This window comes from Portunus trituberculatus, chromosome 45 (assembly GCF_017591435.1).
Source record: "Portunus trituberculatus isolate SZX2019 chromosome 45, ASM1759143v1, whole genome shotgun sequence".
NCBI lineage: Eukaryota > Metazoa > Arthropoda > Malacostraca > Decapoda > Portunidae > Portunus > Portunus trituberculatus.
Window position 1 is genome coordinate 8914980 of NC_059299.1, and position 22042 is coordinate 8937021.

General features: G+C 43.9%; 3 protein-coding genes across 14 annotated transcripts in view; all 3 read left to right on the top strand.

The window, feature by feature from the left end:
* Positions 1–11546, top strand: part of LOC123519471 (acetylcholinesterase-like) — an 82982-nt gene extending 71436 nt beyond the window's left edge. For 2 of the 3 annotated variants that reach the window (XM_045280785.1, XM_045280786.1), the window contains 2 exons: positions 638–813; positions 7130–11546. In XM_045280785.1, the coding sequence (XP_045136720.1) occupies positions 638–813; positions 7130–7263 (310 nt within the window). In that variant the 3' untranslated portion in view covers positions 7264–11546. Of the gene's footprint in view, positions 1–637; positions 814–4779; positions 4876–7129 lie in introns of all 3 variants that reach the window. The other variant, XM_045280787.1, reaches the window with a different exon arrangement.
* Positions 11547–11654: 108 nt separating this feature from the next.
* Positions 11655–17111, top strand: LOC123519472. Its single transcript, XM_045280788.1, has 2 exons — positions 11655–11916; positions 15156–17111. The coding sequence occupies exons 1-2, from the start codon at positions 11854–11856 to the stop codon at positions 16125–16127; spliced, it is 1035 nt and encodes a 344-aa protein (XP_045136723.1). The 5' UTR covers positions 11655–11853; the 3' UTR covers positions 16128–17111.
* Positions 17112–17913: 802 nt separating this feature from the next.
* Positions 17914–22042, top strand: part of LOC123519473 (inositol hexakisphosphate and diphosphoinositol-pentakisphosphate kinase 2-like) — a 69282-nt gene continuing 65153 nt past the window's right edge. For 4 of the 10 annotated variants that reach the window (XM_045280790.1, XM_045280802.1, XM_045280793.1 and 1 more), the window contains exons 1-3: positions 17920–18070; positions 18862–18907; positions 21483–21688. In XM_045280790.1, coding sequence (XP_045136725.1) covers positions 21599–21688 — 90 coding nt within the window. In that variant the 5' untranslated portion in view covers positions 17920–18070; positions 18862–18907; positions 21483–21598. Of the gene's footprint in view, positions 18071–18861; positions 18908–21482; positions 21689–22042 lie in introns of all 10 variants that reach the window. The other 6 variants (XM_045280798.1, XM_045280796.1, XM_045280795.1 and 3 more) reach the window with 3 other exon arrangements.

Below are 22042 nucleotides of genomic sequence, written 5' to 3' on the forward strand. Positions count from 1 at the left end.
ATCAATAAATGCCAAGACGTAATATAAAAAACTTCAAAAAACCCACCAAACAACACCACAGAAACCCTAAAACACACACACACACACACACACACACACACACACACACACACACACACACACACACACACCCGGTAGCTGAGTGGTTAGAGCGCTGGCTTCACAAGCCAGAGGACCGGGGTTCGATTCCCCGGCCGGGTGGAGATATTTGGGTGTGTCTCCTTTCACGTGTAGGTGCTGTTCACCTAGCAGTGAGTAGGTACGGGATGTAAATCGAGGAGTTGTGACCTTGTTGTCCCGGTGTGTGGTGTGTGCCTGGTCTCAGGCCTATCCGAAGATCGGAAATAATGAGCTCTGAGCTCGCTCCGTAGGGTAACGTCTGGCTGTCTCGTCAGGGACTGCAGCAGATCAAACAGTGAAACACACACACACACACACACACATCTCAAAAACCAACCAAAACAACACCAAGAACCTTCCAAAACCCACCAACACACCGCCACCACAGCCCCCGAACCCTCAAACAAAAAGTGCTACAATACGAACCACTTAACACACACACAAGAGGGATCCAAGAGCCTTAGGAGACAAAAATGACCCCAAGCACCACAAACACTGACGGACCCTCATCTTGCAGGAACCCAAGCGAGGGGAGCGAGAGCACGTGGATGAACACCTATTGGCCAGTCCACACCAACACGGGCCGCGAGTACCTGACGCTGGCCACCAACAACTTCTCCACGGGCAGAGGACCCAGACTTAAAGAATGTGCCTTCTGGAAAAAGTTCGCGCCTAAGCTACTCAAATTAACAGGTGAGACGTGAGGGTGAGGTGAGGGTGAGGTGAAGTGAGGTGAGGTGAGGGTACAAGTGAGTTTATTGAGTTCTTGAGGGAGAAATGCCTAGACAGAGAGAGAGAGAGAGAGAGAGAGAGAGAGAGAGAGAGAGAGAGAGAGAGAGAGAGTATAGTTACATAAGGCCACATATATCAAAGACCACACACAAACACACACACACACATACTAGTAGGAATGAAACCCACTCCCTCAAGAGAGAGAGAGAGAGAGAGAGAGAGAGAGAGAGAGAGAGAGAGAGAGAGAGAGAGACATTATCCCGCGGTGAATCCCACACAAATTATGAAGTTGTGACGGCGCTGCTTGGTGATGGGGCCGAGAAGTTCCATTATCACCCAGCTGAAGAAAATAGAGGGAAGAAAGTTATAAAATACGACCTGGGGAAGAGAAAGAGAGAGAGAGAGAGAGAGAGAGAGAGAGAGAGAGAGAGAGAGAGAGAGAGAGAGAGAGAGAAAGTAAATAATGAATAAGTTAGACATTTACATTTCTAAGTACTTCTACTGCAACTACTACAACTACCACTACTACTTCTACTACTACTACTACTACTACTACTACTACTACTACTACTACTACTACTACTACTACTACTACTACTACTACTACTACTACTACTACTACTACTACTACTACTATTACTATTTCTATTACAACTACTACTATTACTACTGAAGGCTGATGCTCCAAAATATAACTTACAATGATTAACGGTTTTTGACGTACGACCTCTGACTTACGACCTCTGACTTACGAACCCTAACTTACGAACCTCGACTTACGATTTCTGACTTACGACTTCCGATTTACAAACTTTGAAGATTGATACGATGGAATATTCACGAACTACCAAGAACTTGACTATTGAAACTTGATTCTTCGATCCTCTTCTTCCTTTTCCTCCTCCTTGCCATACTCCTCCTCTTCTACATCTCTTCCTCCTCCTTCTCCCTTCTTTTCTTCCTGTTCTCCTTCCACCACCTTCTCTATGATTGTCTTTTTAATCCTCCTTCTCCTCTTCCTCCTCCTCCTTATCCTCCTCTAGAGTGAATTAACAACAACAACAACAACAACAACAAAAACAATAATGGTAATAATAAAAATAAGAATAATGATAACAAGAAGAGTAATAATAATAATAATAGTAAAAGCAGCAATATTTAACAATAAAGAGAAACAAATATGATTTTAAAAGATTCAACACACACACACACACACACACACACACACACACACACACACACACACACACAAACACACACAAAGGAATAGCAAAGCCGTATTTAACTAAGTGCCTCGATACTTTGTGCATTAAAAGTGTTTCAATATTGCACGCAACACCACACGCAAAAAATATTACCCACACGCACACAGTTTTCATGTCTTTTCTTTCCCGCAACACAACCGAACAGTAGTAGTAGTAGTAGTAGTAGTAGTAGTAGTAGTAGTAGTAGTAGTAGTAATAGTAATTGTATTAACGGCAGGCATACAAAACTAAAAACAGTGACGGTAATAGTAATAATAGTAGTAGTAATAGTAGTAGTAGTAGTAGTAGTAGTAGTAGTAGTAATAGTAGGTAGTAGTAGTAATAGTAATAATAACTATAATAATAATAATGATAATAATAATAATAATAATAAATAATAATAATAATAATAATAATAATAATAATAATAATAATAATAATAATAATAATAATAATAATAATAATAATAATAATAATAATAATAATAATAATAATAATAAAAAATAATAATAATAATGATAATGAAGACAAAACAAATTACTAACAAAAAGAAATAAACAAAAAAGACAGTAGAGAGAGAGAGAGAGAGAGAGAGAGAGAGAGAGAGAGAGAGAGAGAGAGAGAGAGAGAGAGAGAGGTATTGGCTAAAAGTTAAGGGGAAGGCAGGTGGTGACTGTGACCCCAGAATGTTTAGGTCACTGTGGAGACTCAAGGGATCAACTCCTGCACAAGTTTGCGTGTTGAAACAAGACCAGGGGAACCACACCGCACACTCCGTTTTCTTTCACTTTATTCCTTAACCCTTTACTACATTTTAGGTGGAGATATTATGGTTACATTACATAAAAATCGTGTGTGTGTGTGTGTGTGTAATAATAATAATAATAATAATGATAATAAACGGTTTATTAGTTAGGCAATGTAAAAAATTACACTGAAAATGTACAGGGGGGGGAGACATTACCACAATGAACTGTGTGTGTGTGTGTGTGTGTGTGTGTGTGTGTGTGTGTGTGTGTGTGTGTGTGTTTCACCGTTTGATCTGCTGCAGTCTCTGACGAGACAGCCAGACGTTACCCTACGGAACGAACTCAGAGCTCATTATTTCCGATCTTCGGATAGGCCTGAGACCAGGCACACACCACACACCGGGACAACAAGGTCACAACTCCTCGATTTACATCCCGTACCTACTCACTGCTAGGTGAACAGCACCTACACGTGAAAGGAGACACACCCAAATATCTCCACCCGGCCGGGGAATCGAATCCCGGTCCTCTGGCTTGTGAAGCCAGCGCTCTAACCACTGTGTGTGTGTGTGTGTGTGTGTGTGTGTGTGTGTGTGTGTGTGTGTGTGTGTGTGTGTGTGTGTGTGTGTGTGTGAATAGGAGGAATGTGACTGCCCTGCATCCCGTGATGGCCTGATAGATACTGTTCTGTCTCACTGCTCTCTCATCTTTGAATTAAGGAACTGTTTTCCCTCAGAACTAGTTAGAACCATTTTCTTTTGCCACAGGTTGGTTTCCTTCCTTCGGTTAAGCTTACGCAGAACAAGTTTCTTGATAGACTAGTTGCATTAGTAGACGAGCCTCATACAGCTTGTAAATATTGTTCGATTTTTTATGGTAAAGTAAAAGAAAAAATAAGAGAGATAATTTTGTATATTAACGTCATCTATGATGCTTTCATTTTTCCCACATTTGCATGCTTGCTGAGTAGGACGCGTGCAGGTGACCCCTCGCACAGGCCTGCTACAAGGTCACGCGGCGCGGCGAGACACGTGGGGGGCACTCCTTGTGACGCCCTCCCTCCCTCCTTCCCTGTGTCCCTGCGTGTCCGCGTATCCCTCACTGCGCGGGTGTCCTTGCCTCGACGCAAGACGAGACGCGACAAGGTTATGATGACAGATCTTGATGTGACTCTTGGCGGCAGTGGCGACGGCGGTAGCGGCGATCCGAACAAGACCTTGTAGCAACGGGCAACGGTGGCGTGTGGGAGGGGTCGTCTGCCGCGCCTGGGGTGGCCGGGCTCACTTAAGATTCACTGCATAAGACCTTCGCAGATCATTAGCCTTGCACGCCCTGTTACTCCGGCGAGAAAGCGATTGATGAGCCTCATTAACGGAGCGTGAGGAAGGAGGAGGAGGAGGAGGAGGAGGAGGGAGGCCAGGAGTGCTGGCGAGCGTCCAGTACTACAGAAGTGACTTGTAGACTGGTAGAAGTGTCCCGTGCTTCCAGTAACCGATAAGCTCACAGTCTCCGTTGCAGCTTCACGTGTATTGCTCCTTACTGTTCTTGCTTCCGTGGCGATACTGTGGAACACGATGGCAAGTCTTGGGACTGTGGGCGCAGGGGCGTGGTGAGCAGGGGAGGGTGTGTAGGCCGTGGACGGCGTGAAACAGAATGGCGCGGGGCGGGATATCACTTGATCACCCAACCCTTCGTCAAAGTTGGTCACGCCTCGTCTTCCCTTGCATTCACTTGCCGGTCACAAAGAGATGCTCACAGAGGCGTGACGTGGTCCCTGCGCGGAGGATAGATTGGTTTGCGTGACGGCGCCGCGAAAATGGGGTGACATGGCGCCGCTTGAGAGGGAAGGGGCGGGCGCGTGGTCTTGAGTGAGCGCCGCCAGCCGTGCAGCGTGTAGGGGTGTAGGGGCCCCACTGAGACCTTCACTTTGGCAGGGGAGGGAGGTGAATGCGCATGTCCTAGTCGTGACGCCACCACGGACGGCACCTGCACTGTTCAACCACTCGGTCCGTTTAGTTAAGAAGACGAAGGTAACGGATACTGACTGCTGCCCTCTTGTCACCGACCAGTCAATGGTATACACTCCTCCACTCCTTCCACACCTCACACTATACTAGACTGTAGCCTCACTCTCCTTCGAGTCCCGCTGCCTCCCCTTGTCGGCAGTATTGTTACCACCACCATTACCAACACCACCACCATTACCAACACCACCACCACCACCACTACTATCACTACTACTACTGTTGGTTACACTACTTCGCCAGTTGAAACGTTTAGATAAGAATTACCATTAAGTTGATCCTGTTCCCTTGTCCAAGTCCCAGTCGTCTCCCAGCCCCACAGCCCACAGCCCCCTGGCCAGGCTACCCCGCTGCACCAGTGACTCAGTGTTCCCCACACCCAACACACACACACACACACACACACACACACACACACACACACACACACACACACACACACACACACACACACACACACACACACACACACACACACACACACACACACACACACACACACACGCACACACACACACACACACTGCTGAGCGTGTTGACAGTGAACAGAACCCACGAGTAAGACCGTGGTCGTTGTTTTCTCATCTCTCTGTTCCTCCCTTGATGTCTTCACTGCCCCCCTCCCTTCCTCCCTCGCTCCCCCATCCTCCTTGTTTAGTCTCTTCACCCTTACGTGTGTTCTCTCGTTGTGCCCCACAATGCAACACACACTTCGCACCACACCCACTCACTCCACCACCGCGCCGACCTTCAAGATTACGTGACCAGCACGGTAAGTTGAAGTTAAATGTATTGCCCAGCAGGTGTTTCTGGCATCATGTGTGTTTCAGGGCTTTCCCCGAGCCTGTGGCGTGAAGGCCAGGGTGTGCCGGCGAGAAGTGGTGCAGCAGGCGCCCTTGCACCTGGCCACCGCCGCCACCACTCCTTACTCAGGTGCACATCGCACTCTGGGGTGGTGGTGAGCATGTCTTCACCACTCACTCCCAGGCGATACTCTGTTGGCGCCCAGAGGTAAATAGATTCCGGCACAGGCTGTCTGTCCAACCCACGTGGCGCGCCGCCCCTGCCCCGCCACAGCCAGGCAGACACTCGGAGCCCGTTGCGCCTCGCCCCGCCGCCCTGCAGGCCGGCACGGCGCGTCACACACTCCATCTGAATCATGATGCATTTTCTGTGTAGCTTTTCGCTCTCATCACAATGAAGCCCTTAAAATAATAATTAAAACCATAATTAATGCAATGAAACCTAAATAAATGCTTCCACTTGAAACTCACCGTTAACCGAATTGCGTAAACTACAATGCTACCTGAATATAAATTCTTAAAATCTGCAACGTGTCCTGCGCATGTGTGCGAGAAGGAACAGGATCTGCCACAGCCCTGAACACTGGCCAGCCCTGTGTGGCGCTCTCCTCGCCGCCAGGCTCACCGGTGCTTCCTCAGCTACGCAATGACGACAATCGTTGCTGGCGTGGCCTGGGTAGCCCATCGAGCTCACTTTATGTTGCTGGTGCCTTGATGAATCAGCCACGCGCCTCAGAGAGAACGGCAGCCACATGCAGGTGACGTGTGTCCCTTCAAGATAACATATACTCATGATCAGCGCCACACACACTACACGCTACACTGAGCTCAGTCACTACTATATAATTGAATGGGGATTGGCGCAGCTGCGCCACACCAAGCGTTCGTCTCCTGTCCCGCAGTCTTCATTCTCGTGGCCGAGGCGTCACCTCAGGATCACCTAAACAACCCAAAATATTCTCTTCATAACCTCTAACTAATGTATTATAGTGGTGGTCGTGGAGGCACACACCGGTGCCTTCACCTAGTACCGCGCGGCACCGTACGCTGTCGGTCACGAGCACTTGTTCCTTCACACTCCCCGCCACCTCACATTCCCCGCTACCTCACACTTCTAACACTACACACTGGATACCCTGTCGGCGCGCCTCCCAATAGAGGGCAGTTCCTCCGTCACCCTTTCCTTTTCCGCTCCGCATCCCTCCCACTGCAGTGTATCCTCACCGCACCCAGCACCCCCGCACCCTGCAGGTCAGTCTTCCCTCCACCCGCTTGTTGTGGGCACCGAAAGTCACCCGACAGGCCTCCTGCATGCCCTTGGCTCATGCATGCTCATCACTGCCACCTTCACCTTGTACATATTATTCCTGGCGCCCTGTCTCCATCACCGACACATTTCATTTGTCTTAAGCCTTGCTGCGTGTGTATCAACCTTTATAATTGTCCTGTCCTTGCAGCCAATCTGCCGAGCCAGGGTGCGGAAAAATGCCCCAAAGTCGACACTGCAGGATCCGCCGGAAGGGAACTAGGGCTGGCGGCTGCCCTGGCCACACCTCTCCTCCTCATCTACTCCTCCATGACCCGGCCGTGATGGGCGTCGGACCTACCTCGACACAGCGCCTCCTCCTGTACCAGCCGCTGCTACGGAGAGCGGTTGTCGATACTGAAGACGACAAGTTGCTGTTTAATGTCGCTTTAAGTATGATGAAGGTGACGATACGTTGCTGTTTGCTGCCGCTTAGTATGTTTACGGGGGGACGGACGAGTCGCCCCACTAGTTGAGAGCTAATTAGCTACAGAATCTGCCACGCTAATACAGTGTAGACACAGATTCCTTAGCAGTCTTAAGAGCGCTGACTAGAGTTTGATCGTCAGTAGTTACTGAATACGAATAGGTAATCAAATACAATATATCATAAAGTCAATGGTTACTCTAACGAAGATGAAAACTAAAGGTACAGGGAAGGTCTGTATACTACGCTGGGTCTCGGATGAAAGGCCAAAGGGGAAGGATGTACTATTACGGGGAAAAAAAAAAACATAAAAGAACAGGTCCAGGGGGTGGCTGGCTGTCCGACCCTGTCTCCTTGAGGCCTCTCGGGAGCTCAGCCACGGACGAGAAAGAGGCCACTTGGTAGAGGTAAGAGACGAAAACCTCAGGACTTGTTGTACGTGAGCATATAAGGATCAAAGTTCACACACACACACACACACACACACACACACACACACACACACACACACACACACACTAATATAACCTTGTAAGATAAGTGTCTGATCGGTCTGGCCACAAGGCAAGACTGCACAGCCTCCCGCCAGCCCAGCAAGCCCTGAGCGTTGAGACAGGCTGGCGGGAGGGCGGCGCTAAGAATAAGTAATTTCTTTCACCTGGTGAGTGCGGAGAGCAGATCTTTCGTTCATCCGGAAACTAATACTAACATTGGGACTCGTGTCGTCTCTCGCAGATATCAACCAAACAAACAACCAGACAAATAAACCAACACTTTTTCCCCTTACCTAGTTTCCTTTAATCGCATTGCATAAGCTTGAATAGATGCTGGGAGGAGAGTGTCTTACTATCACTAACCTTACTCTTTTCTTATGACGCAATACCCTCTTTACCCTCTCCCACTCTCTCTCTCCCTCTGAAGATAACTCACTGGACTCCATAAGCCCATACATATCTTTCCTGTAGCGATAGAGAGCAAGGGTCCACAAGTTATCGAGTGCTGAGGCCCGCCAGTCACTCCCCCACCAGTACCAGTTGTGGGCGGGCGGGGCGGGGCTGGACGGGGCGGGGAAGGGAGGCTGGAGAAGAGGAAAGGATGACGAGCTCCAAACACGCTATCATTATCATCAGTGTAAACTAAGAGAGGAGTGAACAAGTGTGTGAGATGGAGGTGTTGTCTCTTCTCTGTCTCCCTGTCTGTCTATTTGTCTGTCTTCACATACACATAGATGAGTTTGTTTACCTCTGTTCCTGTCTCTCATACTGTCTCTCTCTCTCCACACACACACACACACACACACACACACACACACACACACACACACACACACACACACACCTATGTGCCGTCAGAAGGGCTTACGTATATGTCGTGTGCTCCTGTCTGTGTGTGCGTGACGTCTATGTGTACATGTGTACGTACGTTGTGTCCAAACGGGGGACGGACAGCGAGCCATTTTGCCGGGATATAGTCACTAACACACACACACACACACACACACACACACACACACACACGATCTTTGACTCTCTCTCTCTCTCTCTCTCTCTCTCTCTCTCTCTCTCTCTCTCTCTCTCTCTCTCTGCTACGAGAAGTGACTTTGGGATGAAAAGGCACAGAAGAACATGATGATGATGATGGCGATGACGATAATGATGATGATGATGATGATGATGATGATGATGACGATGACAGGAAGAAAGGATTATGAACCTTAACTGATCCACGCCTCCTCCTCCTCTTCCTCCTCCTCCTCCTCCTCCTCCTCCTCCTCTTCCTTCTAATCACAAGACTCCTCCCGCGATCTAGAAGCTTAATAAAGACCTCGTGATCTCTTACTAACTAGCTAACTAACTGTCTAACAATTAACTTATTACCTAACTAACTCTATATGAAGTGATCAGAGAGTACTGTATTATACTAAGGGTCATTTGAACCTCTTTATTATTCCCTTCACTACACGAGCCTACATAAGCTATATATTTAATGAGAGAGATTAAGAGTAAGAAATATTCAATAAAATAAAAAAAATCACGTTTATTGTTAGGTCACATGTACATTCTTGAGAAGTTTTTTCCTCTTTGTTTCGTCCTCTCTATAGATAAACTTTACAAAATATTACTAACTTAAGGGTGTCTCTCTAATGTCAAGTGTCTATAGAATTTCCTGATCGCTGGTATGCTTGTGAGTGTTTAAAGTATGTACAAACATTAGAAGCATATAGTCGCCTTGGATATATATCTTTTTTATGTCATGATATCAACACGGCAGGTTCAAAAACATGATGGATCAAACAAAAATCAAATCTCGTCGAATGCGGGAAGAAAAAGGACAATCGTTGAAGGAAAAGCCAAAACCTACAAAAAAACAATAAAAAATATAAAAAAAGACAAAACAAAACCAAAAAAATCCACAAAAAATACAATAAAAAAATGGAAAAAAACGAACGACTCTAACTTACAACTTACTATGTGTTTTGGACCTGCTGGCCTGGGAGTCTTGAGACCGAACCTGTTATAACATGTAGCCGAGATCAGGCCTCGAGGATTGGTTCACTGTTCATTCTTTGATCAGTTCTAGTGAAGACAATATTAGGGAACATAACTCCCGATTCTGACTAAGGATAGAACACACACACACACACACACACACACACACACACACACACACACACACACACACACACACACACAGAAAGGACAAATGAAGGTAAAATTCGACAACTATAGATTCGGAGACAGGATTACACGAGTCTGTACTACAACTAGGCGCACACACACACACACACACACACACACACACACACACACACAGCTGTTACCCTCTCGTGCGTATTGTGCATGAGTCGATACACGGACATCTCTATCCTCCGCTAATGATGTGCTTCATTTTACGGAAGCACAGGTAATGTTATGTGTCTTGCATGTGTAAATATATAACAGTATTTGTAGTCTCTTGAAGTATATAGTTATATTAAAAATGTTTAAAATAATTAGTAGATTTTCATCACAACTATTCATAATATTTTGTTTGTGATGTTGTCTGACCTCCAGTAGATCTTGCTGTTATGCTATTGGTGCTTACACTTGCTAGGGTCGATAGCCAGGTGCTCGGGTCTTCAGTAAGCTCCGCAATATGACCTAGACAAAACAGGACCTTACTGAACCTCTAGGAGACTGGACATTCGCCCTAGATAGTCGCCTAGAGCAAGAGAAATCCTCAATATTCAACCTCAAATCTCCGTTACTGACCCAACACTGCCGCTGTCTCGGCCCGGTCGCGTCCCCGTCCCGGCTCCTCCTCCTGGTGGAGGGAGGCAGGCCGCGCGGGGGTGCCCTGGGGAAGGGAAATCTCGGTCTTGGTGCCCGAAGCCCTCTGGCGCCGAGGCAAGCTACTAAGTCAGGGAGACAGTCGCCAGAGCTGGCAGTCGGCGGCTCAGGTCCTGGACAGGGAGAGGAGGAGAGCTGCAGGCAACACCCAAGCCAGGCAGATGCACGCTCCCCACTCTCTTACGGTGTCCTGAGGGGGAGGCCACGCGGCACCGGTGTGCGGCGGCGTGACCAGCTGCTGCCCGACACGACTGTGTGAGTGTGTCATGCAACACCCAGACAGCACAAGGTCTCGCCACTCGGCAGTGTGCGGAGGTAGCGTCACCTTGAAGTGGAGAACAGCTGTGCGGGGCTGCTGCTGCTGCCGCAGAGCAATGGATGGAGTGTGGGAGTAAGGCGCGGCGGCCTCAGAAAGTACCGAAACACAGAGCAGCGGGCCGGGGACCGCCCGCGGGCCCGCTGCGTCCCAGCCTCACGTTGGCGGCGTCGGGGGGCGCGGCAGCCTCGTCATTATTCCCAGCTTTCATAATGTTCATTTGAGGGATGCTGCTTCATCCCGAGGCCATTTTTTTACCTTTAACAACATTCATGATAATCAAATATGACTCTGCGAAGCACTGGCGCATTTCTATATTGTTTCCTAGATTTAAGTGTTACATGTAATGTATTTCATACATAATCATCATTGATCATGTTAACAAACTCAAACATTCTCTTTCGTTGTTGTTCTCCATTCCTCGTTAAATGTTTATTAAAAATTATCTAACTGCGATGCCAAGATGTGCAAAATTAAATAAACTTTTAGCCAAAAAGTGTTGTCACTAACACCTCTCCGCACGCCGAGCGAGGACCTGTATTCGATGCGCGGCAGGACACGGGACCGCTGCCCCAGGGAACTCTGTAGAATCCTTGAAATCCTTGGGTGTGTCAGTGGGACTAGAGCGGCTGACAGGCGGCCCGCGCAGCCACTGGTGAGTTGACTACTTTGGGAATGGAAGAAAATGTATCCCATATCTGTTTTTCCTGTTCGCGCGGTAGATGTTGACGTGGCGCGAGCTGGGCGAAGAGGAAACGTAGTGTTTAACTGCTGCGTGGCCAGCCAAGGCTCAGCAAGGAGAGATGCGTTTTTATTTTTCGTGGAGACAGAGACAATTGTGCCTCAGCCTATTGCTATCCTTTATGGTGAGTAGAGAGAGAGAGAGAGAGAGAGAGAGAGAGAGAGAGAGATCCACCTCCTGCCACAAACAACAAACTACATCGAATTGCAGTTACACCCTAACCTAAAAGCAAATTTACACATGATATTTTTTTTCTCCCAGCTGGTTCTAGACACACGGAGCTGCCGGGAACTTTCAACAAAAAGCATTCACACGGTGAGTGCAGCCGTTGGCCCGCTAGCCCGCTGCATCAAAACAAACAATTAAGATGGAGTCTTCCTCCAACAGGCAGCCTGGGTGCTGTAGCTATGATTTTGTTGTGCTTGAGGAAAGAGCGAGAGAAAAACCAGTTGCGGACTCGTTCCTAATTAGCGAGAAGGAATACAAACAGTGTTTATTGCAAACTTCAGAGAACTAAGCTTGAAAGTCAACCACAGCAGCAGCAGTAGTAACAGCAGCAACAGCAGCAGCGGCGGCGGCGGCAGTAGCATCAGAAGCAGCAGTAGCAACAGTAGCAGCAGCAGCAGCAGCAGTAGTAGTATAGTAGTGGTAGTAATGGTTGTAATGATAGTAGTAGTTGTAGTAGTAGTAGTAGTAGTTGTTGTTGTTGTTGTAGCAGTAGCAGTAGTAGTAGTAGAAGAAGAAGAAGAAGAAGAAGTAGTAGTAGTAGTAGTAGTAGTAGTAGTAGTAGTAGTAGTAGTAGTAGTAGCAGTAGTAGTAGTAGTAGCAGTAGTAGTAGTAGTAGTAGAAGTGAAAACTTTGATAGTAATCGTAATAAAATCTATAAGCCGCACAACTAGAAGTATAAGATTCCGAGCAAGAGCAGATATCATACTATTTGAGAAACATGGAAATGCATCTCTATAAGTCTGGTGGGAAAGAATAAGCAAAAATTAGCAGCATAGTGCATGTCTCATCTCCCTCACCCTCCCGTGCAATGTTGTCTTCCATACCGTCCAGCAAAGCTCCGCCCACCGATGATGCGTGCTTGCTGTAATGCTGCCCTGAGGCTGCTCGAGGAACTTCCTTGCGACTGCTATTACACAAAGTGTGGTTCCAAGGTAGAAAGAGTGAAGAGGTTATTTGATACTCTGGCCGTTAAATGTCATTATGGCTGGGACTACCGTCTCTGACGACAGATTATTCTCTCTCCACCTCCATCACCAAGGCGGTCACTACGCAGAGGCTCTTACCCTAGTGACCGTCTCTGTCCGATTACAAGGCAGGGTTGAGCCCATCTACCACACCCGATTCATGTATAAAGAAAACTGGTGGTGATGGTGGGGAGACTAAACTAATTGTTCATACCCAACAATATGTACATACTTACTATGACGCGCGCCAACAAAACAGCAAAATTAAGATGTAAATCAAATAAAGAGGTTTCCTCCATTCCCTAATCGTGGCTGGGTATGTAATATATACAAATACCAGTAATGAAGGTGGTGTACAGTGCAATGATAATGATAATAATGGGGAACAAACACTAGATAGAGTTTACTTGGAGGAGTACCTGCACAATGGGTTACTAGAAAGCCGAACTGCCCGCCAACTTTAACTCTGTTATTATATTCATTCTTTCCATTCAATCTACACTTCTTCTAAATACTTCTTTCACCCTGTTAACTCATCTGCCCGCCATATCAGAATACATTAGGGAGCACCACTAGCAGAAAGCATACACAAGCACAAAAACGTACTAGTAGCCTAATACTCACCAAAACTCCCAGTGTCATACAAGCAATACCCAACACCAAGAGACAACTTTAACATCATAACAGTTAATCTAATACCAGCCCATGCAAACAAGAAAGAAACATCCATATAAACTGAATTACTAGTCACATGGATATCACAGTACACGATGCAGCGTACACATAGTTCCTATACTTGATGACGTAGCCTTCCTACCCTCATTTTTAGCCTCAGTGAAATATTAACTCAGGGCATTCTAATAAGCAAATATCACAGGCCAGAAGTCGTGACTAGTCATTCAAGCCACACCTCCTTCCTCAACCCCACTCCATGTCCGCCTCCCCATCCTCACTCCCTCTTAGCTGCCACATTTCTCACACTCCATTCCTATCACCTCCATCTAAGCTATAGTGGTTCTCAATATGGGGTCCATGGCAAGAATTTAAGGGAACCATGGTGGGCTGTGTGTGTGTGTGTGTGTGTGTGTGTGTGTGTGTGTGTGTGTGTGTGTGTGTGTATATATATATATATATATATATATATATATATATATATATATATATATATATATATATATATATATATATATATATATATATATATATATATATATATATATATATATATATATATATATATATATATATATATATATATGAGAGAGAATATATATATATATATATATATATATATATATATATATATATAGAGAGATATATATATATATATATATATATATATATATATATATATATATATATATATATATATATATATATATATATATATATATATATATATATATATATATATATATATATATATATATATATATATATATATATATATATATATATATATATTAGTACGCACAGGCCGTACCGTCCCCCCATTGTCACGTCACTATTATGAAGTATTAAGATAAGGTTTGCATGCAAATTCATGGAAAATTTTATTTTTCATATATCTACTCCAAGTGTACAACAGAGAACGAGTCATGCTACAATGAAAGTATTTCTGGTCCTTAACCCAACAGACTGGCGAAAGTCAAGGAACAGACTTTACGTGGTGTCACTGTCAACGGGTTGAGTGTTTACTGTGTTTTGTTTTTGTGTGTACAGAAAAGGGAGCGAGTCATCCTACACTGAACCTATCATGCACATACCACAGTGACCAGTAAGAAATTGAAATGTGCGTTTGAATACTTCTATCAGTCACCATTACTTGCTTTGGAGTTGTAAGAGCTGGCTGGCCAATAAGCAGTCAACGAGGTAGAGGATGAAGACACAGTAGTTTCGCAAGAGTGTTGTCTGGAAGGAGAGGAAAAGAATATGTTAAAGATTATTTCCAGAGCTATTTTCATTTGCAGACTCTCTCTCTCTCTCTCTCTCTCTCTCTCTCTCTCTCTCTCTCTCTCTCTCTCTCTCTCTCTCTCTCTCTCTAAGAATAATGTAATATTGATAACATATAGAACAGTAAAATAACTGACTACTGGTCCCGAGCACACCGTAATTGAAAGGAGGGTCAGTAAGCACAGTGTTAATGCAAAGCAAACATTTCCCTTCGCAGGTGGTGTTGATGGTGACGCGCAGAGAATGGCAGCAAAAACGTGTCACTCTCAGACCTCCTCTTGATCCCTCCTTACAATACGACAACTCCGCGCTTATTCAGTCAGTGGCACAGAACTTCCTGCATCCTCCATCCAGCGAACCATATCACCTCATGCAGAGTTTAGCTGAGACAGACCTCCATGCAGCTAAATATATAAATTACAAAGCAGAATTTGCATACGCATTTTGCCAGAGAGCCATAAAGAAAATTTTTGATGGTGCTGGGCCTGGTTTCTTTGTGGAGGCCGGCGCTCTTGATGGAGAGTTCCTGTCTAACACACTGCCTCTGGAAAAGGAGCGAGGGTGGACGGGTTTACTAGTAGAAGCAGACGGGGACATGTTTGACGAACTGCTAAGTAAAAGGCGACGTGCTTGGGCCAGTCATTCCTGCCTTGCCACACGTCCAAATCCTCACTCAGAAATCCTCATCAAATACATCCGTCAGAACACTTTAAAAGATGCATTTTCCAACCACGCTGCTCGGGCCCACAACTCCCTGCTGGACCAGACTGCAGGTAACACACTCGATGGCTCCATGCCCGGACACCCCATCTATGAGTCGGTGCAGTGTATCCCGCTGGCCACTCTACTGCTGGCAACCAACACCACTCACGTCGACCTTGTTTCTCTGGACGTAGAGGGAGCAGAGATGGGCATCCTTCGGAACTTCCCGTGGAGGCGAGTGACGGTTGACGTGTGGGTGGTGGAACATGCCTTTCAGACCCTTCACAGCCAGCAGAGAGCCATAAACGGCTCCGTAACAGCGGGTAACGACGAGGAGTTCATCCGTTTATTCACCTCACGGGGCTACGAGGTGTATGAGATAAGCAAAGACTTGGTCATTCCTAATTACGTATTTGTCCTGCGTGGTTCGCCGCCCTACCACAGGCTCCGTGCCACAGGAAAACTAAGCCACACCAAAGGTTTTTAAGATACAATTTATAAGAATCACATACAAATAAACATCTATTGGATTAGTCGTGTAATCTCACTGTTAGCACATGCTTAGGCTATGTACCGCGTCCACACGTACACTACACACCCGCTATAGCTATCTGAAATCAAATCATGCATATCTTACTTTTTTTAACATCTTATTAGTAAATAGTGCTAGTATTGAATGTAACTTTTTCCTCTTTTGTTTGTCTTCCTTTGTTTTTCTATTTGTTTATCTTTCTTTGTCCTAATATCCTCTCTAACTAATTCCTCTGTCGTCTGTCTATACCGTGGTCAACTGGTCATTGCGTTCCTGGTTGAGTTGGTGCGTTAGGTATCTTTAATAGTTCTTTTGGTGTCGTCTGTCAGTCATCAGCCAAGTTGACAATACTGCTGTCATAAATCTTGAGTGTTGATGGTAGTTCTACACGCCATATGGGCACCTACGTGATGCAACATTACCCAACCAAATATGAAATCTACATCATGAACATCTCCCTGGAAGTCGTGGTTGGAGGCATCACGTGTTTCTAGGTACGGGACCCTATCTAGATAAGAAATTTGGGTGTGAAATCCTCCGCAACCTTTATGTCAATTACCAAAAAACCTACAAATCATAAAATCCAAACACCTGTTCAAAGTAGCTCTCAGGAAATATTTACAGGATGAAGAAAGAGCTGCTGAATCAAATGACTATGTTTATTTTTAACCATGACTGTCTTAGAATGTAGATTTAGGCTTTACTGTTAATTTTATGGAAGAGTAGGTAAATAAGTCTTAGATTTAGTATTACTGTGTGCCATTTCTATATGTATAATGACTCCTGTGCTGTCTGCCCCATCTTGCTGGATAGAAAAAGGGACCCTACTGGAAATAAGTTGTTAAACTTTAGTTGGTCATCCTGGAGGAAATATCTATGTACATTCAGTGGTTTTATACTATGCCTGTAATGCACATGAAGAATCCAAATAAACTTACTTACTTACTTACTTACTTACTTATGTCCTATTCATTTACCTATGTATCGTCACTGGGCCTATCGCGTTGATCCTCAATTTCTCCTCTTCCTCTCATTTTCTCTTCCTTAAGTTCTTTATCATCTTAACTCTGATTCTCGTACACCCTTTTCCTCATAAACTCTTTCACTCATACACACTTACAATATCAGTAACAAAACGAATCTGTCACTCTGTGCTATCCTTGTGGCTGTCACACACACAGCGCATGATCAAATATCTCTTGACGCAGGTCAGACGAAATTTCGGCAAGTGCATTTTTTAGACTTTTGAACTAATAGATAAATAATCTAACTATATATAAAACATCCTTAAATGTAATAATAGTATGTAAAGGAAGAAAATAGATATTTCTTCACCTGTAGTTAGTGAGAGAAAATAAATGGCCTGGGATTGTAAATAATATTTCTGCTCTTTTTTTTTTTTTATCCTTCACACCATCAAGGAAATGCATGCGGACTTTGCAAACTAGTTAACAAACTGAAGGTTTACCCATAGCATTTGTTTTGAGTATAACAACAGTACGTATAGGAGAACAAACTTTGTTATATTCACAATATTAATTAGAGTAGGGGAAAGAAATGTTCTTGGTCCATTTCGGCATTTATTTCATCACAACAGCGAGATGATACAACCAGACATCGTAAAAAAATTAATAAATGTACAATCAACTTATAATATATATTTAGCTGTGGTTATAATGTGCATGTGAAGAAAAATACGAATAAATGATAATGCGCAGACGCGGGACATAAATTGAGGCCGAAAACCATAATAATATTGAGCCGTGGTCGGTAGGCGCCGTGTGTCTGTGTGTATGTTTGTCTATGGCTGTGTGAGTGAATAGTGTTGCTTCATGTGTGTTTTGTGCATCAGGAAGAGGCGAAGGAAGAAAGCGAGGCACCAATTGTAACAGAAGAAAGTAAGTTCATTGAGTGTGTGCAGGATACGAAAAAAATTTTGTTCTCTACTGCCTTGTAATGTAATGTGTTAGGTATTGTAGGAGGAGGAAAGCCGAGCACGAATTATATTAGAAGCTAGTAGGCAGAATAAGAGAAAGAGAGTAAGTGCATGTGGGTGATTTAATTTTTTATTATTTCTTAAATTAAATGCATTTCTTGATTATTGGTGTAATACATTAACGAAGGTTAGGTTAGGTTTTGTTAATTTAATTGTAGATTCCTTTATTAATCAGTAGCTTAAGGATATTTCAGGAAACCCAAGTCTTGTTTTTGTTAGTTAAAGTTTAGATTAATTTAGCAGATAAATGCCATTGCTGGTCCCTTCTTCACTCAGGTGAAGGGTGTTTCAGTAGTCACCAGTCTTGCTCAGGGCTTGCCTAGTGATGACATGAGGGGCGAGGCAGCCAGTGATATTAGTGTATTAGTGCCAGTGATATTAGTGTAACACAAGTTTCTGCAAATTTTGCCAGACGTTAAAGTACAGATTTTTCTTAGTGGAAAATGTTTTGTGCACATTTACATTTTTAGGAATTGTTTAACCATTGCATGAAGTCAAGTGTGACTGAGCGAGGTATGATGGCAGGGCCAGGCTGGGATTTGTAATGGAGATACAAAATTGTGGATTACTCAGTCATGATCTCTACACATTTTGGAGCTTTACAGTATCCCAGGATGAGACGAGTGACAATAACACACTCGTACTGATCACTGATAACTTTACAGAACTTAAATCTTATTTTGTGTGTTGCAGGAACTATGCTGGCATGCTGAAGAAGTCTCAGAGTCGAGTGGGCAGGGTGAGTACCCATTTATTGTATTACATGGGTTGCTGGTCACTACTCTTAGCTTCAGTGTGTTGAAGCAACATGCCCTCACTCTCCACACCAGATAACCCTTTCTTTCCACCAGGAGGAAGTTTTAAACAAATATTACAGAACATGGTGTCTCCCTTGAGATATTTTCATGCATTATCTTTGTCCACAGCTGTGTTGTGTATCTCATTTATCATGTGGCCTTTTCAGCATTTTGAGACATCTTTCACAGAGTCAAGAGATTGTCTAATTATGCCATTTTATCTATGCTTGTGAACTAAAGATTAATGTTCATGTTTCTCTTACTGAGGAATTCTTAGGAAGTTAGCAGGTGGAACTTTTATAAAGATATATTCTTGTGCCACTACTGGCCTTATATTTTGTACTCAGCATAGTCACAGGCAGATGATCAGTTTGGTGTGTTGAGGGAGACGAGGGTGAGGGTGACTGATGTGCTTGGTAAGCTGGTCAGGAAGCTCCCTTGACACTCGGTGCCTCGTCACCCTCATGGTTGTGTTCATCCAAGCTGCTGAAAGGCTTGTGGCTTTAATGTTATAATACTTAGACATGTGTGTTTGACTTGTTGGTCAATATACTATACTTACTGTATTCATTAATTAATTCATATATTCATTTATTTTTGTAACTTAATTTACTTTATTTTCTTAGTGTTAGACTTTTTCAGTTAGGAGGAAGGGAAATTATTGTCATATGCAGAGATCTAGAATATTGAGCCAAATAGAGACTAGTTAATACTGATATGCCAAAGTAACATATTGTATGAATGTGATGCAGGTATACTGCAAACTGGACCTAATATAAACTTAAACCAGGGTGTTCCAAAGACAGCAGTGAGACAGGAAGAGCCACAACCTATAGAAGTGTGAGCTCTGCATCTTGAGAAACATACAAAATATATGCAACAAATTAACCCATTCACAGTGACACAAAATGAATGTCACCAGAAGTAATGCATGAACTTCTTATAAGCATCTACAAGAAAGATGATGAAAAGAATGAATTTTTGCAACTTCTATTGAGTTTACAGATTAGAGGTAGCTGTAGAACATGTAGATCTATCTCAGACTGAATAGTAGTTAGAGGAATTGGAATGGTCATCCTTTATAGGAACAGGATGAATATAAACAAATTTCCAGCAAGAATGAAGGGTAGATGTTGATAGACAGAGTTGACTAGGCAAGGTGCAAGCATGGAGACAATTTCAGAGAACAATACGTTGAGAGAAGGGCAAGGAATTTACTTCTCCATGCCAGACACTATCACCTTTGTTATGTGATCAGCACACAGACATGGGTCTCTGACACGGAAGAAATAGTCATTCCAAGGAAATCTTGGCTGCAGCCTTTATTTTTCTGGTGCATTGGCTACTTCTGAGTTCACCCAGACTGTGAAGTGCTATTTGATAAATCTTTGGCAAATCACTAGCCACTGTGAGACATCTGTTGATTCTCTGCTGCTGCCTCCTGACACTATTGGCTAGAAATGACAAAATCCATCCCCCCTTCTTTTTTTCTTTTTTTTCTTTTTTTTATTCCCATTTCTCTCGTGGATGCTTGGAAAAGAGTCCCGGCATTGCTCATAGTGGTGTATTGTATTGCGTACCATGGTGAAAGGGTTGAAATGTTTTGTTCAGATAAAAGAATAATGATATAATATGTAATATAAATTATAATAGATGATTTATTGATATGGTAATTGTTATAATGAAAATATGCAATGGATTTGGGGTGAGACTTAGCACAAATGAAGGCTCAGAATGTAAAGGTAGTGGAGAAGTGAGCGAGCCACCTTTCTTCATGTGCCAAGCCTCTATGATGCTACCTGCCCTAAGGTAGTTTAAGTATGGCACACCTTTGCTTTTATATCTCTCGGTATATACTCACCAAGTCATATACAGTATCCTTTTGACTGTTGTAACTTCTTTATTTAACCTTATGTAGGTATAGATGATGCCAAAAGACCTCATTTGCAGTAAAAAGTGTCATAGCATATCTAGTGAAGCCTTGTGGTGATTTTTGTTCAGTTTTAATCCATAAAGTTGCCTGTGGTTACTAAGGTGCAGGTATGCTATTAACAGTCAGAGGATTAAAAGTTAAATGCATCCTACCTATGTGCATAGCTTTCTCAAAGGTAATGTGACACTGTTAGGGACTGAATTGGTTACATTTCTATTGATAGACCCAATATTTTCACAGGCACCACATTATTGGCAGCATATTTTTTATTACGGACTTAAAAAGTGAAATTTTTACTGCTAACCTCAGTGTTTTTACAAGCAGCACATAGTTGGGGGATATATAACAGTGATATTGTTACTCATGGCTCCAATATTCTCACAAATGCCACATTACTGGGACCATAAAATTATCAAACATACAGTCACACCAACATTCACCAGTAAACATTCTGCTCATGACCCCAACAATCTTACTATATTACTGGGGATACAAAGCATTGATACTCCAAATCACAACCACAATTGACAATCTAATTAGCAAAGCACCTTAACAAAGCAAAACCATCATATTTCTCCCCATAGAAGTTTCGTATCTTGGTCGCTCAGAGTCAGTGGTGAGAGGAGAGAAGGTACCCGTGTTATAGGTTCAGAAGATGCCTAACCCTTGGCTCCGAGCACCTTAGGAACCCGCACATGTCATGGCCAACCTGCCCGCTGTGTACGTTACTGATTATGACCTGGACCCCAACCAGAAGGAGCCTTACTGGGACTCGTTTTACATATTTACGGTAGGCAGAGTGTCTGGCTGTGCTGGAGCTGCCCGAGTGAGCCTTTTGAGACTAACACTGAACTGCACACATTGGTTAGGATTATCCAAAGATTTGATGCCCTTTAGTGAGAAGGTAACAGAATCTAATGCCACTTACTTGGTCTTTCAGTACTATAAGGGGTCTGATGGAGGTCTTTAAGTGCTATAGGGGATCTGATGAAAGTTTTAAATTAGGTATAGGGAGGAGGGAGATCTTCAAAATTGTATAAGGGATCTGATGGAGGTCCTCTAATAGTACAATGGATCTGATGGAGGTTTTCAAGTTATTTAGGGCATTTAATGAGGGTCATCAAGTGGTTTAGGGTGTATGATA